The sequence below is a fragment of the Cannabis sativa genome, chromosome 2 (genome assembly GCF_029168945.1).
Source record: "Cannabis sativa cultivar Pink pepper isolate KNU-18-1 chromosome 2, ASM2916894v1, whole genome shotgun sequence".
NCBI lineage: Eukaryota > Viridiplantae > Streptophyta > Magnoliopsida > Rosales > Cannabaceae > Cannabis > Cannabis sativa.
Genome location: NC_083602.1, coordinates 91,184,037 through 91,201,712, shown reverse-complemented (window position 1 = coordinate 91,201,712; position 17,676 = coordinate 91,184,037). Strand labels below are relative to the sequence as shown.

General features: G+C 33.1%; 3 protein-coding genes across 3 annotated transcripts; 1 reads left to right on the top strand and 2 right to left on the bottom strand.

The window, feature by feature from the left end:
• Positions 1-1,789: 1,789 nt before the first annotated feature.
• Positions 1,790-4,036, bottom strand: LOC115719499 (G-type lectin S-receptor-like serine/threonine-protein kinase LECRK3). The gene is made up of 2 exons (XM_030648574.2): positions 3,271-4,036; positions 1,790-2,629 (listed from the first exon to the last, which is right to left on the bottom strand). The coding sequence occupies exons 1-2, from the start codon at positions 3,848-3,850 to the stop codon at positions 1,983-1,985; spliced, it is 1,227 nt and encodes a 408-aa protein (XP_030504434.2). The 5' UTR covers positions 3,851-4,036; the 3' UTR covers positions 1,790-1,982.
• Positions 4,037-7,046: 3,010 nt separating this feature from the next.
• LOC133034600 (putative disease resistance protein At1g50180) lies at positions 7,047-10,195 on the top strand. The gene is made up of 3 exons (XM_061109714.1): positions 7,047-8,115; positions 8,633-10,059; positions 10,127-10,195. Exons 1-3 carry the CDS (start codon positions 7,047-7,049, stop codon positions 10,193-10,195), a joined length of 2,565 nt encoding a protein of 854 aa, XP_060965697.1.
• Positions 10,196-12,085: 1,890 nt separating this feature from the next.
• Positions 12,086-14,933, bottom strand: LOC115719495 (uncharacterized). The gene is made up of 2 exons (XM_030648569.2): positions 13,957-14,933; positions 12,086-13,601 (listed from the first exon to the last, which is right to left on the bottom strand). Exons 1-2 carry the CDS (start codon positions 14,746-14,748, stop codon positions 12,327-12,329), a joined length of 2,067 nt encoding a protein of 688 aa, XP_030504429.2. The 5' UTR covers positions 14,749-14,933; the 3' UTR covers positions 12,086-12,326.
• Between the last annotated feature and the right edge of the window lie 2,743 nt (positions 14,934-17,676).

The following is a 17,676-nucleotide window of genomic DNA, read 5'->3' as shown; positions in this document are numbered from 1 at the left end:
TGAGGTTCACTTACAAATCAAGAACGTTGTTTAGTTGAATAGTCAGATTAAAACACCTTTTTGTTAAAAGAAGGCCATGTCATGATAGGAAACAAACACCTTTTTGTTCTGATTGGGTGATTCGGAAAAAGTTATCAATGTTCGCGGAAAAAGTATTTCTTTTGGAATATTGACAGTTACATATTTGTTTGTAATCAACTTTCTAATCGGTTATTAAACTGTAATTTTTCATTTATTTTTAAATATTGTAATTTTGCGTTCCATAATGTAGTTAGGTGAATTTTTATTCAAAATTTTTCAAATATGGTAGCGCTCTGCTGCATCCCTGACTATATCTTTTATAATTACTGCGAGGTCTAACCTTTTGTTTATATATATATATATATATGTTGTGGTTTTTCTAAAAAAAAAAAAGAATAGTCAAATTGAATTATTTATTTAATCAAAGTCAGAATTCTTACACTATACATTTTGTGGACTGGACGGTAGTGTTTGATTATTGTATAAATATTTTAATTTTTTAACATATTTTTTTTTTAAAAATTAAATTAAAATTTTAGGATAATAGAACTTAAAACAAAATTAAATTTTGAGATCCCTATATAAATAATTTATTTAGTGGTAGTAAAACTTTTTAAAACTCATTCCAAGATTTAATCCTCTATAACTACAAATTAAATATTTTTTAAAAAATAGAATAATAGGAATTGAGAATTAATCTCTAGATCTCTTAACTTAAGATAAAACTTTTTACCACTACACTAGACACTATTTTCTCATTTATTAGTCTAAAATTACTCAAAATACTTTTGTCTAAAAAAAACTAATATTCCTATAAAAAATTGGTGGGAAAGATCCAAGCTTTGTAGATTAAATTCAAGTTACAATAATTTTAATCGTATTAGGATTCTTTTTTTTTTTTCAGCACTAATCATATTACAATTAGATTAAGTAATCTCTATAAATAGTCTTGTCTATTGACAGGTGTTAGGTTTTTCCTAATGTGTTCGTGTGATTCAAGTGTGTTGCGTGTGTTCCAATGTTAAGATTTTTGTGTTAAGATCTTTCGTGGGAGTCAAGGCTAGGGTTTCTGTGGAGATTCAGTGGTCACGTCGGTCGTGAGAATTCAGAGGGGTGTGCATAAATCATCCAATCCAGTGACAACCGACCGCCAAACATTGGATATCCAATTGTGATCGGATCGAATTGGATGTTATTTTTGAATATCCAATTGGATCGGATCGGATGTTGGATGGGGTGTCCAAAAATCCAATACATCCAACATCCAATCGAACTAATTAGTATTTTTATTTAGTTTGGATGAGTAATTAGATTTTATATGATTATACGTAAAATATATATGTATAAATAAAAATTAACATTAAAATTTTATTCTTTTTTTTTTTTGGATTGGATGGATCCAATCCAATCCAATACATACTGAACCTAAAATATTGGATGGATCCAATTCGATCCAAAAAATACTAAGTTTAAAATATTGAATAAACCTAAATTAAACCAATAAATGTATATGAAATACATCCAACGGATAAAACCGATTCGTTGGATCGATTGGATGACTGAAATTAATTGGATCGGATCGGATGGTAAAATCTAACATCCAATATATAATTGGTCGGATATGGATAGGCCTAAAAGCATTAGATGTGATCCAATGAACACTCCTAATTGTAGGAACTGTGGGGGTCGACTATGGCTTCTTATAGCAAGTCTGTTCGTGATCTAGATGAGGAATCTATAACTCAAGCTCAGAAACTCATAGACAAAATTGAATGAATAATGTCTCTTTATTGTAATAAAGTGTAGTAGTTACAATAAGGGATTAACAATGTTGTTCAATGCCTATTTATAGGCTTGGTGCTTCTGTTGGAATAACAGAATAAACGGTCAGTCAAGCTGACCGTCCTTAGGCAACTAACACTAACTAACTCGGTCACATGACCAAGCACCTAGACAAGCAATTAACTAACAGAATTAATCCTAGGTAAGGTGATATTTTCTTTACGAACTTTGATAAACGCCCTCGAATTAAGATTCTCGTCGAACCTACCATTCGAGAGAGGGAGCTTCTTCTTCCAACATGTTTCGTCTCTAAAGATAGCAACAGCACACAAACAATCTTTCAAGCAAGAATCTTTGCAATCCTCTCCATTAAAAGGCTTCAGCATGACATAATCCGATAAGGGCCAATCTGCATTGTGCAACTCCTCAACATCATAGAGATCTTTTATGTTGGGAGTAAGCTCGTCTTCAGCGCAACCTTGTATGAAATCGGGTTTGCAGCTTCCATATTCGTCGTTGGGATCAATAAAAGAGTACTTTTTCGGGCATTGGCATGTTGGTCTTGAATCTTCATTGAGAGTACAAATGCTGTTGTATCCACAAACTCCAATACCGGCAGAGACAAGAGAGCGTTGGCATATGTTTTCGGGTATGGACCAAAGAACAGTCCATTTCCCATCCCCATTGGATCTCTTGGGATGATAATATTTAGTGAAAAGACCATCAAAATCAAGAGTAGCTCTTATATAGTTGTCTTTTGCTGAGACCATGTTCTCACTAGCTAGACTTAATCTTTCATTATTTACTCTCAAGAGATATAGATTGCCTGATCATGAAACATGTGTAAACAATATGTTAGTATTTGTAATTTTCATTGAGTACTTTTGCTTTATCATTTGATCATGTTAAAATTTAACTCTCAATTTTATAACTATACAACAAAAAAACTAACACACTAAAAATTTAAGATCTTATGTTTAGAGATGTGAGTTCAAACATTTAAGTAAAAAAATGATTTTTTGTTATTAAACACAAATACATAAACAACAGAAAATAACTAACAACTCGTAAGACAATAGTTACCCTTTTCACAAGATTATTTTTATTGGACACTAGTGGTATGCAACACTTTTTATAAGTAACGCCTTGTGATTAGTTAGTGATGTTTTCTAAAAACTATTTTCTTAAGTTATATGAGACTTGACAGAGAAAAGTGCTAAACACCAGTCATATCTTTATGAATTCTTTTTTTACAAAAAAGTCTCAAGTTCAAATGTACATATATTTATATATACATATACAAGTTATTGTCGCCTTTCTTGATGGTTACAGTCATAGATCAACTAGTGTGCTTAATTGGTATAAATAATTTGTATTTTATAGCTTAAATGTATAATATTTGTAACATTGTGTGTATTCTATCTTAAAATTAGGAAAAATAAACAATATATATAAATACATTATTACCTGTCTCATTGAACACTAACCGATTTCCAGCATTGGAAGAGTTATTACTCCCTTCATAAGTATCACTAGCATAATAAGGCTCATTAGCATGCTCAGTAGGCAAATTCACAGAAACCAACACCAAATTCCCATCTTGTTGCAACCTCAACTCAAATCTCCCTTTCGAAAACACATTCTCCCTCCAACGACTCGAAACCCCTTCTCCGCGGTTCAAACTCTGACCGGGCAAAAGCGTATCACTCGGGTGATCAAAGCTCTCCCAAAGCTTCTTATCCCCATTACTCCCTTCAAAGATCACAAAGTTTCCTTCGTCCCCCATAACCGCGTGAGAAGCTTCTCCGCTTACTATCTTCGAACTCCATACCTCTTTTCCTTGAGGATCAACCAATACAAGTCCCCGGTCAGCTGTTAGACTGACCTGAGACCCCCTGGGCACTGCAGCCGAGGAGTCTGTATTGGTTGTTGTAGTACAATTGTTTTGTCTGGTATGTTTGCATACCATATGGAGAGTAAGAAGAGATTGTTTTGGTTTTCGAGTTTTCGAAAACCAAATGCAAATTCGGTTGAGGGTGAGAGCCATGTTAATGAGTTGTCTGTTGCTGTGAGTGTTGTGCCTACTGTTATGTTGTTAGTTGTTTGAGATAAGGCTGTGTTTGGTAGAAGAATAAGAAGAAAACAGAGCTCATAAAACAGAGCCATTTCTTATTTTTGGCCTTATTATTTTCTGAGATCTTGGTTACTTCGATTACAAATGTACGGTGATATGATATATATATATAATTTCTTTGGAAGATTTGGGTTCAATGAAATTTGACTTTATGTTATCTGAATAGTCAATTAATATTGATTGTTTGAAGGCCTAATTAATATCATATTCACGATCCTAAAGTATATGCGACCTAAGATAAAATTAAATTTTGGGTTCTTTATATATTTATTAGTTATTATCAAAATAATTATTCTAGTAATTTAGTGTAATGATAACATTTTTTTTCTTAGATTCAATCCTTTATAGCTACGCATTTTCACAATTTTGAAACCTTAAGCGTTTAGGAACTCGAAACGTACGCTTGGTTCGTCTACCCTCGACCCTCATTCATATTAATGATAATGAGTTCTTCATGTCGTTTTCATATTGGGTGGTTAAAAGAAGGCCACGTCATGTTATAAGGTTTACTTGACCACCAATTAAGAACATTGTTTAATTGAATATTGTTGTAGTGTAGGACTTAGTCAAATTGAATTATTTATTTAATCAAAGTGAAAATTCTTACACCACATTTTGTGGACTGGACTGTATGTAGTGTTTGATTATTGTAATTGCATGTTTGAATTCTCACACTATAGATTTTATGGTGTGGAGAGTGTAATTACATGTTTGAATTCTCACACTATAGATTTATGATTATGGATTTTATGGTGTGGAGAGTGTAATTACATGTTTGAATTCTCACACAATAGATTTTTTACATTTATTTACGAAATGTTTTCCATTTTTTTATATTATTAAAGATGGAGTTGTACATTCGGGTGAGTTTTGTTGCACAAGTTTGGTGGCGCGAATATGACACGGTACGAGAAAATATAAGTTTGGGCACAATACAATAAACCAAATGCAAGAGATGAAATGAAAGCACCAAAACACGATAAAGCTGCAAGAATATTTCAGACTCATGGACCAGATTGGCAAGCACGTTTCAAGCCAATTGGGAGCCTTGGGCCGAAAAATCTAATTAAGCATTTTTCATATGAATTTTTTTATATATCATAGTAAAAATCTAAAATATGACATTTGAAAAATATGATTGGATTTTTTTTCTTAATAAAATATTAAATGAAGCATCTAAAAAATAAATTAAGCATTTATCTAGAAAATAATTATATTTTTTTAATAAATAATAGTCAAAATATAAAATATAGCATTTAAAAAAAATAAATATAGAACCTTTTTATAAAAAGGTTTTTTGGGCTTGGGTGGGAGCCTTGGGCGTGGGCCCCTGCTGCCCCACCCTTGAGCCAGCCCTTTAGATTAGGCGTTACCTTCAAAATATAAGCTAGTTCGACAAGGCCCGTATTTTTACACGAGCCAAGCTAGACATATGGGCATGGTGGAATCTTCAATTTAACAACTCCTTCAAGCATTTGTAAAACCTCTCTCATGAAGGGCTTAAGAGAAGGGGCTTCCTCAATAAGCCACAAAGCAATATTCACATACCTCACAAGCATTTCTCTTATTATTCAAGGTATCAATCTCAAAATCCACAAGAATAAATAATAATTTTAGGCCCCTATTAAGACCCTTAAGCTAGGTGGGCCCTATGCACAGGCTTCTAGCCCACCTATGTCCAGAGTCGGGCCTACTCTGAAGCAATCATAAGCCCAATCTGTCAATATTTCCTTTACCAACTATACAAAATTTGCAATTGGTGTGAAAGCTTATAAATATATAAGAGGAAATTACATTGTATACCCACTTTATTTTACTTGTTTTAATTTTTACCTCTATTTTCATATTTTTTTAGATATACCCACGTTTATGGATGATGTCCCCATTAGACCCCTTAAATTATGTAAATTATATGCTAGACTTAAGTAGAGAGTGAGAGTATATTAGACAATCTACTCAAAAAAGTTGGTATATTTTAATAAAAAAATAATATGAGAGTATTTTTGATTAATGGATACAAAAACAAAGTATTTTTTAACTTATCCCAATATATAATTGTGTAGCTATTATTGAATATGAATTGAGAAAATAGAATTTCGGTTCAAATTGGAGACTAACACTGTCTCAAAAAGTATATTTCAGAGATTTGTCCTGTCTCGAAGAGGACCCGTTACCTAACATAGTAACATTACATATCTCCGAAATACACTCTTTGAGACAGTGCCAATCCCCCAATTGAACCAAAATTCTATTTTCTCAATCCATATTCAATAATAGTTACACAATTACATATTTATAGGTTTTCACACCAATTACAAATTACTAATAAACCCTTTTCATAGTGTAACATGAACCCCCTTGGAAGCACCCTGAAGACAGATCCCCTTCTTCCCTTGGAAAGGTCTTGATGATATGGCATGATCCAACTTGACTTGCTTACCATATCATTAATGTGAACAAGTTTTATTTAGGATCGAATAAATAACAGTAACAATAAAGAATTAATTTTAATGGAAACTTCATTGAAAGAAAACAAACCAAAAGCATTCCTGAGAATCACTATATATTAATTTCTAAGTACAGAAAGTAGTGTAACAATAAAGAATAATTTTACTTTTTTGTGTTGCAATTATAATGGAAAGAATATTATATGATAACATATGTAGTTGGTGGAACATTTGAAGATAGCCGAAATGTTAAAAGATACCAGTGGTGTTTAATACCCTTTAACGTCTGGGGTCCTTATAATTTAATATAATAAATTTTAGAGAGTATCGTTAGCCAATTGCAAGGCGACACCTCTAGAAAGCGCTAGACATCATTAATGTTCAATAGCAATACTCTAATTATAATTAGTAGTCCACTATAGCATGGGTTAATTATTAATTAACTTCTGTGCTTTGATGAGCTTTATATAAAGCTATGTATTTACAGCACATATGATGCATTATCATTATAATAAGATAATTAATCAGAGGTGCTTTTGCAAAAAGCAAGAAAAGGAATAAAATTGAGGTATAAGCTAGGAAGCAGCCATTGTTGAATTTAGCTATGTATACAATTTTACCTATTTAAAGCCATTGCTTATTATTTGAGTGAAAGATAAGATATGGCTGAAGCTATTGTTTCATCTATAATTAAAAGTGTGGGAGGGTTAGTAGTTTCAGAAGCTAAATTCTTGCATGGAGTTGAAGAACAAGTCAACAATGCCGAAATCAAGCTTCGATGTATGAGCGCTTTCTTGAAAGAAGCCGATGCTTGGGCCAGAGATGGACGAAATGAGAGAGTAGGCCTTTTGGTTGAGCTGATGAGAGAAAAATCTCTTGACTTGGAAGATGTTATTGAAACTTACCTCTTCCAAGTGGCTAATAATAATAATTCTAATTGGTTAATTCATTGGCCTGCTCACTCAGTTAATGTCCATAAAGTTGGATCAAAGATAAACAAGATCTCATCCAACATTGCTACTTGGACAACTGAATTAAAAGATATTGGAGTACTAGAGACTTCAGTGTTAAACAATCATGATCATCAAGCTTCTTCAAGCCATTCTTCGTTGGAAAATGAGTTGAGGAAAGTTCCTTCTCATGTTGTGGACAATCATGTTGTTGGCTTCAACAATGACATCAAAGAGTTGGTAGCCCTTTTGACTGAAAAAGAGAAATCTCATAAGCATAAGGTGATTTCGGTCTATGGTATGGGTGGTTTGGGCAAAACTACTCTTGCAAGAAAGGTCTATCAACATCGTAAAATCAAGAGACATTTTGATTGTTATGCTTGGGTTTCGATATCTCAGCAATGTAATAGACGCGATGTATGGGAAGGTATTTTATTTGGTTTCACATCTCCCACAAATGAACAAAGAAATCACATCAAAAGCTTAAGTGATGATGAATTAGCTAAGGAGCTTCATGACTTCCAAATGAAGTGGAAATGTTTGGTGGTTCTTGATGATATATGGACTACTACAACATGGGATCTTCTAAAAAATGCATTCCCTATTACTAATCAAGGAGACACATTACATAGTAAGATCTTACTCACTACTCGCAAAAAGAATGTAGCTTTGCATGTGGATCGACGTTGTCTCATCCATGAACCTCATTTGCTCGATGAAGACGACAGGTGGGAGCTGTTTCGGAAAAAGTACTTCCCAGTTGGGGCGGATCATCCATCAAGTAAGTACATTAATCCACTCTTCTTTATTATTATTTTTTTTTTTATTATATAACGTTGTATATTGTAATTATAATAGACATATTTTTTGTTTTTGAAAAATTTTGAATACTGTCCTGAAAAGTGAAGTTCAAAATAGTCTGTTACGCATGTGCAAAATAAAATTAAAATTAATGTTTGAATCTTATTTTGGTAAACCACTTGGGGCTAGCTCAAGTGGCCATAGGTGGGTGTGTGAGTGTTGGAGGTCCTGGGTTCGAGTCCCAGGTAAAATATGATGTAATATATAAACGCTTGAATCAAAAAAAAAATCTTATTTTGGTATTAATTTTCCAATTAAATAAGACTTAAATGTGTTGGTACATACGAAATAAAAATAGCTTGTGGTACTTTCAATTTCCCTGTATTTTTCTCTCAATTTGCCTACTTAATTAAGAATATGAATATTCATTTGCTCCAAGTTAAATCCATCAGTTGAATTAATTATATTTCCTTTTTTTTTTTTGGCATTTTATTTAGACTCAAATGATAATGAAAGGAAGAAAGAATTGGCACTAGAGATGGTTGAAAAGTGTGGTGGTTTGCCATTAGCTATCATTGTGCTTGCTGGTGTTCTATCCAAGAAACACACCCTACTTGATTGGGAGCAGACTAAAACAAACATATTGCAGTGTATAAATGAAGGCGAACAACATGATGATGACTCAAAATACCGTAGTGTTTCGCGGGTGTTAGGTTTGAGTTACGACGAGTTACCATCTCACTTAAAGCCTTGTTTTCTGTACTTGGCTCGTTACCCTGAAGATGTCACGATAGAAGTAAAAGATTTATGCCTTGTGCTCGTAGCAGAAGGTTTTATATCAATAAGAAACAATTCTAGGAACACTTTGGAGGAAGTGGCTTATGATTGGTTAAGCGAGTTGGTGGATAGGAGTATGATTCAGGTAAAAGAAATGAGCTCGATAGGAAGAATAAAATCATTTTGCATTCATGATCTTATGCGAGACTTGTGCTTATTGCCTCGAGCCAAAGATGAAATGTTTTTACATTTTATTGGCTCGATTGAGAATGGAGGGGAAGAGCCAATAGAAACAAATGCAAGAAGAGTTTCCATCGATAATGCTGAGTGTGTTGATTATGATTTTGTTCCTATGGTTCAAAATATAAAGGACTCTCTTAGGTGCCTTATTGTACAATGTGAATTAATTGTGTTTGATAAAGGAGCATTGAGACACATATGCAAAAGCTTTTTGATGCTTAGAGTTTTGATCATTGATAACAAAGGAGCTAAATGTTCCTTAAAGTTGCCTAAAGAAATTGGAAATCTTATTCATCTAAGGTTATTTAGTGGTCCTGATGCAATTGAAAAGATTCCATCTTCTTTTGGCAATTTCAAAGGCTTACAAACTTTGAGAGTATACACTAAGAGTGCTAAAATACCAAATTCAATGTTCAAGTTGGAACAATTGAGGCATCTATACTTTTTAGATGTTGAGATAAAAATTGGTAAATTCTTGAGATCAACTAAGTCGAGAAATTTACAAACATTGGTAGGTATTGGTACCAAGGATCTTGTTCTGAATGATTTACTGCAACAACTGAAGAATCTCAAGAAATTAACAATTCGGGTGGACAGCAATTTCGCCAAATTTTCACACAATCCCCAATCTCTCAAACTCATTCATCTTTTGTCTTTACAAGTATTGGGGACTGTCTTCATGTGCATAGATATTGTTCCTTTGATATTAACTTGTCCTAACATTTATAAGCTCAGACTGCACTCGGATATAGTAAGATTACCTCAAGCCGACCAATTCTCCAAAAATCTTATGAAGTTAGAGTTGCAATCACTCTCACTTAACGATGATCCAATGCCAACATTAGAAAAGCTACCAGAATTAAGAGTCCTTGTTATTGGTGAAAGTAGCTTTATCGGGGATAAGATGGTGTGCTCAAGAGGAGGTTTTCGTAGGCTCGAATCTCTTAAGCTTAGTCGTCTATATTTCTTAAAAGAGTGGGAAGTGGAGGAGAGTGCATTGTCCAGGCTTTTCCATCTGCATATCGATAAATGCATCCGATTGAGGAAAGTTCCAAATGGATTAAGCAGCATCTCTACACTGAACGAGATGGTGATAGTTCATATGCCTAAGAAATTCAAAGAAAGGATGGAAGAAGGAGGAGACGATTTCTATAAAGTCAAGAACATCACATCTCGAGTATTTATCAAATGCAATAGAGGTACATTTTTTGGAACTGCATACCTATCTTATTCACAAGTTCTTTTTGATATTTATAGATATTTTGATTTCTTATTTACTCATTGCATTTTCTGTCATGAATTATTATTGCAGATCTACCAACAAGTGACAATCTTTGAGCTATGCATACAACCAATCAACATTTGGAGGATGCATATAACTAATGTTTGGAATGTGTGTGTGTTTGATTTCTACTTCTTTATGTTACTTGGAATAATTATGTTTTGTGGGGGTGTGGCTTTCTTGTTTCTTTTTCTATGTACAATTGAATAATTAATGTTTGGATATTGAAGTGTGTATGTTCTTATGGAAAAACTAATTATTGAAAATTATAATATGTTTGGTTTGGATTGTGTTTTTAATCACTTGTTTGTACAACTGAATAATGTTTGGATGTACCAAGTATCTAAACTCCTCACAATCACTTGTCTTTTTTCCTTTGATACTAATACCACCAAGATAGATATTGTTCCTTTGATACTAATCTGTCCTCAAATTTATAAGTCCAATTCTCTCCAAATCTTTGAGGAATCTCCCAACTTAAGGATGATCCAATGCCAACATTAGAAGAGCTACCAAAATTAGTCATTGTCATTGGTGAATATAGCTTTATGGGGGATGAGATAGTGTGATCAAGAGGAGGTTTCCCTTGACTTAATCTCTTAAGCTTAATAAAAATGAGAAAGGGAATAATAGTAGGAATGGAATAGAATCAAATTTAAAATGCATGAAAATAATTGATAAAAAGTTTATTAATTTTTTTCTCATATTGCATTAGAATAATTTTTTTTTCTATTTCTAAATAGAATAGTCATTTCACTAAAATAATAGAAAAAAATAGTGTAGAGTTCATTTTTGGCAATTTGGTTGTCAATTTTTTTTTTTAATTTATTGTGATATTTTTTGAGAATAATTTTTTTTTTATTCAGAAAAATGATAAGAGCTCTTGAACTTTATTTATTTATTTAGAGAAGAGCTCTTGAACTTTACAGCCATAAACAATGCTCATCTGCACAATGTTTCATTTCACTGAAAAACATTCTTCTGTTTCATCTGCACAATGTTTTGTCATTCTTTTTTTCTAAGAGAAAATCAAACAACAAAATCCTGCAATGAAAAGGGTTATTGTAAGGCATTGAAAAGGATCCATCAGTAAGATCCACTATGAAGAATGGTGTACAAAAAAAAAAAATACTTAATGGATATAAGATATGGAATTATATATTGAACTAATATTCCTTCAACATGAAGCATCAGCATAACATTCTTCTTGAAGAAGGGTCTTCATTAAGAGGCACCAAAGGGTCTTCTTAGTATTTTTCATTAAATTTTAATAAAGTGAGGAAGATGTTTCTGATTTTAAATACACTTGGCAAAATGGTATCAGTTGGGTTCTTAAAGCTTTTCCCATAACTTGTTTGAATTGCTACCTTCAATTACTCATAACACCATTGGCAACACTTTCATTAACTTACTCAAATTTCTATAACTCTTAACCTTAAGGAGTTGTAAGAGCAAGTCCTATTTCACACCAAATTATCTCCATACGTATCTTAGCTTACCAAGAAGAATAGTATGTCAACTTGGTAAATCTATGCAAATCTCCTTTCTCTCTCTATATATAATAATAAGATAAATGCTAAAAAACTTCAATAGTGTCTAACACTCAGTAAGTGGTGCTAGAGATTACTGGTGCCTTATAGTAATGCTCATATAATAATAACTAAGTAGATTATTTCAATTCGTATGCTCTTTCCATTTGATCAAAATCCCAACCAAAAATTACAAATAAAAGAAGAAAAAAAAAGGTAAAAAAGCATAAACAAGTATCAAAACAAAAACCAAATACCCCCCAACGAAAAAAGAATTAACGAGTAAGAGAGATATAATATTACCTATGTTACACATATGCATGATGAGTTAATAACAGAGCCAGAACCAGAGCCCTCATTATTTCACTCCTTTGGAGAAATACCAATAGATGCTGCCAATTCCTCTAATTGCTTCTTCCCAAGATTGGCTATAAGTTCCATGGAGATGAAGTGTTTTGGAATATTTGGTAACTCCTCCACCTTAAAATTATATATTGGCTCAAGATCTTTGGCTTCAGATTCTGCAACTTCTTTCTCAGCAAGGAGAAGCTTAGCCTCTTCAGCATCTCCGAATTCCAAAGCAACTGCTCTTTCTGCTTCAGCATATCCCGCCGTTAAAACCAGCCTCTCAAATCTGGCCATGGCTAACTCTTTTTCCTTGGAGGAAATGACCACCTCTGTCTCCTCCAGTTTCTCAACAGTGTCATTAATTTCTTTCTCGAGCTTCTCCAGCTCTAATAAACCTCTTTCCATCTCAGTCTCGATGCCATTCTTCTCAACCGTCAGTGATTTTGCCTCAGCTGCTATTCGTGCAGCTTCTCTAAAATTTCTTGCAGTTGCAGCCACTTTCTTTTCTACTTCCAGCTCTGGGACTCTTTTGTCTATGAAAATTATCTTTTGCTTTGACGATGCTATATCCTGTTGGATGCTAGATTTTCTTGTAGATAGTTCCTGAAGGGAAGATCTTGAAGACGAAACCTCTTGATGGAGCATTTGAACTTCATCAGAAAGCTTCTTCTCAGTCTTTGCAAGCCTATCCTTATCTTCCTTAGACTTCAAAACAAAAGTCATCAGATTTTTTCTAAGCTCAACGACTTGATGGTATGCCTCAGCTTCCTCCTTGGAAGAGTTTCCAAGTTCCCTCAACTTTCTCTCTTTCTCTTGCTCATTCACGACGAAATCATCAATTTCCTTCTTCAGTTCACACAAGGATTTGCTTTCTAATTCTATGTCCGAAATACAAGACTGCAAGTTACCAAATTTAGAGTCGATGTTGGAATGCATCTCCTGAAAACCAGAGACGACATGGGCAATCCTGTTCTCGACTGCTTTGATGTTAGAATCGGTTTCTGCTATTTCTTGTTCCTTTTGTTTTACAAGAGCAAGTAGCTCCTGAAGTTCGTCCAAAAGAACACTCTTCTTCTTGCAAAGAGACTCTTTTTCTCTCTGGTCATCCTCAACTGAGTTCTCAATTGAACTAGTCAACATAGTCCGAGCTTCATTTACTATGTTTGACTCGATTTCTAACTCCATCTTTTTAAGCTCCAACGATTCCGTCGAACACTGCCATTCCTCCAATTTCTTCGAGGAGACTTGTTCGGCTGTTTTGAAACCCAATTCTGCTTTTTCTGAGGTATCCTGTTGAAACACAAATAAGACTAAGAAAGGATCCCAATACAAGAATCGAAACAGGTACCATCATCATCATTATCATTATATGTAATCATATAATTATCATACAAATAAGTATCCCAATCAAGAATCAAAACAGGTATCATCATCATCATCATAATTACCATTATCATTATCATATCATCATCATCATCATTATCTTGTGGAAACAAATAAGACTAAAAAGAAGAATCCCAATACAAGAATCGATACAAGTATCATAATCATAATCATGTGGAAACAAATAAGACTAAGAAGAATCCCAATACAATAGTCGAAACAAGTATCATCATCACTATCATTATCATTACCATTTACTTACCTGAGCGAATTGGTGGAGCAGAGAAGCACATTCTTCCTCAGCAGCAATCTGAGAAGCCAAAACCTCCTTCATCCTCAATTCAACCTCATCGCATCGAGCCTCAGCATCAGCAAGTGCCGCCACAAGAGTCTGTTTTTCAGATTCAGCAGCAGCCAAACTCTCACTAAGCGTTTCAGCAGTCTCAAAATCCTCCGATCTGCAAGCCTCATCGAGTCGAGTTTCAAGCTCAGCATAAGCGTTGGAAGCCCTGTGTAGCGTTTGAGCAGCTTTCCTTCTGTTAGCAATAGCTTCTTTCCGGTCGGCAGACACAGAAGCCGCCAATTGACGAACGAATTCAAGCTTTTCCGAGATCTGGTTCTTAATTTGAAGCAGTCGAAAGTCGAAATCGACATCGACGGAAGAACAAGGCGGTTCGTTCGAAGACGGAAGATGTTGATGATCGTCGGAAATTGGTGGATTGTCTTCAAAAGCAACAGCAGAAGCATTCCTGGCGTATCCAATCCTCAAAGCAGGTCTCTTTTTCTTCTTATGATTACTGTTATTTTTATTTTGAATTTGAATTTGATTGAATGATTTAGATTCCGATAGAGATGGAGATGGAGATTCAGATGGAGATGGTGAGAGGATGGTTAGGTCAGTGAAGAGAGAGTGAGATTCAGATTCAGATTCAGATTGAGATTGAGAGTGAGAGTCAGAGTGGGAGTGAGAGTGAGAGGGATGTTCGGAGATTGGATTGAAAAGCACCATTCCTTCGAAGAGGGAATCCATATCTCCGTCTCCATCCATCTCCATGGATGCTTAGCTAAGCTTCTCGAACCAAAGGGCTATGGCTATGGCTATGGCTATGGCTGATCCTTTTTAGTAAAAAAAAGTATTTGTCAAAAAAAAAAAAAACTGACCAAATTAGAACCTTTTGTTGAGAATGGCACTTAGGAATTGAAGCATTTCAGCTCAATTTCTCAGTTCTCCGGTGTACTAGAGTAAGTTTGTTCGGGTTATTTGGTATTTTTTAATAATTTAATATAAATATCGGGTTGTAAATATCAAAATTGTAATCTGTCTAATAAAAAATAAAATAATATAACCCGTCTAATAATTTTTGTCGGTTTGATTAAGCCGTTTAAATCATTTTTATTTTTTATTTTTTTTATTATTGTTAGTTTTTGGTGTAAATAATTAATTTGAAAAACTAAATGTGTAGCGTAGATATTTCATGATTAAAATTATTATAGTTTAAATTAATATTAAAAAATAAATATTAAAATATTAAACAATATTTTTTTAAAAATAGAATTCATTTGTAAATTTTAAATTTCAATTTTAATATTTAAATACAATCAAAATTATTAATTATAAATTTTAAATTAAATATTATAAAATACAAACTTTAAATGTAAAATATTTTAATTATTAAACGTAATTTATATATTATATTATATTATAGATAATTTTAGTAAAAAATATGTAATTTGGTTTATTCGTTTTATTAAGGTTATTTGGGCGGGTTAAAATAATATTCAACCTGCCCAATATATTCATTGGGCGGTTTAAATTTTTCGTAAAGTTATTCAGGTTGTATTTTTTTGTCGATTTATTCAATTTAGTTTGAGCGATTTATTCGGATTGAGCGGTTTGTAAATTTTTTTAAGAACCTTACTTCTAATTGGATTAGGAGTTCAATGACACACTTGTGTGTAATTAGAGAAAAACATTAAGAGTTTTCAGCGGCTAAACCTTTCAAACTATCGTTTCATTTGTACTTAATTTTTTAGATCAAATTTTAGAAGTAAAACCTTCCAAACTACTCAATCTTCCAAATTTTACACGTGACATGTTTACATTGGTACGCCTAATATTTTTATTTCAAATTTTATTTTAAAATTAAATAAAATTATAAATATAAAAAATAAAATATTAAAAAAATAAAAAATATTATAAATTTGGAAATTTCTTATAATTTTTAAATAATAATATCATATGTACTAATATAAACGTGACATGTGTATAAGAGTATACACATAAACAGTCCGTGTTGACAGTTAACTATGAAAAATAGATGACACCTCAAATTTGCTATCAATTCAATATATAAATAAGATTTGCCCCCTATGACCCTTGAAGAGTTTTTTCTCTGAACTTTTCTCTGTTATAAAAATTTCCCTTGAACTATAAAAATCGTTGGAATTACTTTTTTGCGGTTGCATTCTACTCGTTTATTTAAACAATTTGTTGATATAACACTAACATAATATTAACTTAGCCTAGTTTAAAAGTCCAGATAAAAAATAAATACATAAATAGCAATTTCATGATACATTATGAGCATTTGTATGTCCATTCTTAGAGTTTTTGTTTATATGTTTAATATCAATAAATTAAATTTTAAGTAATTCAAGGTTATTAAATAAGTCCTTATACTAAAATTGTACCTATACCTCATAGCCACATAAACATATTATTTTGAAAATGAGCATAATATAGCTAAAGAGAGATATTTGCAATGGTTTGTATAGTTCGGAGAAAAGTTTCGCAACCAAATTGAGTAAAAAAAAATTATTTTGTACCTTTATTATTTCGCTGCGTTTGAAGTTTACCAATTTTTACAACAAGGGATTTGTAAGGACCAAGCCATAGTGTTTAGTCAACTCAACTTGTGGGATCCTTTTGCAGCAGGATTGTTGTCATCATTTGCATACCAAATAGTGGTGACTTCTTTTAGTTTTGTAGTAAAAACAGAGGAAGTTGCAGGGTTTAAGCAAAGATAAACTAGACAAATAAGGATCTTGGTGGGGGGCTTGAAACTTGAACTATTCCTTCAAGCATCAACATGACATTCTTCATAGTGGGTCTTCATTAAGGCACCAAATGGCAACAAACATCACAAACCTCTCCACCATTTTCACGTCACTTATAGTCATAGCTTAATGTCGTTTTCAATTAGAGCTTCAACATTCTCATCATTGTAGCATCCATAAGCCCAATCACTTAATCTTTTTCCACATCCAAGTTTCCTTGACAACAAACAATTTCAAGCATGACTATGCCAAAATTGTACACATCAACCTTAATTGAGATAGGCACGGACCTAAACCAATTGGGTGCTATATACCCTTTTGTTCCTCTATTCGTACTCTTCGTATTAAAAAGGCTTTGATATGTCCACACTTTAAGCCTCTATTGAGTCTTCCCTCACAGATTAATGATTCTTATACACGAGTAGGTCACTCTGGTTGCTTCCAAGATTAATAACTGACCCTGTAAACCAACACGAGTATTTCCAACGTGCTTTGTCCTTACTCGCAAGCTTCTCGTGAAAATTTCCCTAGAGGTCACCCATCCCAAGATTACATTTCGTCCCGAAATTTCAATCTTGCCATCCCAAAATTAGAAATTCGAGTATTTTAGTACTCATCAAGAAGAACATAGTCATTTACCAATCCCAACAGCAATTTGAGTCCTTAGGTTCCAACTTTGTTTAAGACAGCCAAACAGATAGCTTGCTAAAGCGCCATTACTCATGAACTCATGCACAAACATCATGTGATTATTCTCATCACCATATCCGATCAGCCAACAAGATTATATTCTTGTGATGAGTTTGGTGTATAACAATCACTTCAACTCTGAATTCTTTATCAGATCACAATGTGAAATGATTCTACCATACCTCCCACTACCACACCACTACAACTATCATTCAATTTAAAATGTAAATTAATT

What these genes read in the sequence shown, in the direction of transcription:
- LOC115719495 (XM_030648569.2), bottom strand. Translation starts at nt 14,748, where the DNA reads ATGGAGATGGATGGAGACGGAGATATGGATTCCCTCTTCGAAGGAATG. An exon ending in TGCTCCACCAATTCGCTCAG is followed by an intron (nt 13,602 to 13,956) that starts GTAAGTAAATGG and finishes GTGTTTCAACAG; the next exon opens with GATACCTCAGAAAAAGCAGA.
- LOC115719499 (XM_030648574.2), bottom strand. Translation starts at nt 3,850, where the DNA reads ATGGCTCTCACCCTCAACCGAATTTGCATTTGGTTTTCGAAAACTCGA. An exon ending in GTTAGTGTTCAATGAGACAG is followed by an intron (nt 2,630 to 3,270) that starts GTAATAATGTAT and finishes TTTCATGATCAG; the next exon opens with GCAATCTATATCTCTTGAGA.
- LOC133034600 (XM_061109714.1), top strand. Translation starts at nt 7,047, where the DNA reads ATGGCTGAAGCTATTGTTTCATCTATAATTAAAAGTGTGGGAGGGTTA. An exon ending in TGGGGCGGATCATCCATCAA is followed by an intron (nt 8,116 to 8,632) that starts GTAAGTACATTA and finishes CATTTTATTTAG; the next exon opens with ACTCAAATGATAATGAAAGG. An exon ending in GCTTTATCGGGGATAAGATG is followed by an intron (nt 10,060 to 10,126) that starts GTGTGCTCAAGA and finishes ATTTCTTAAAAG; the next exon opens with AGTGGGAAGTGGAGGAGAGT.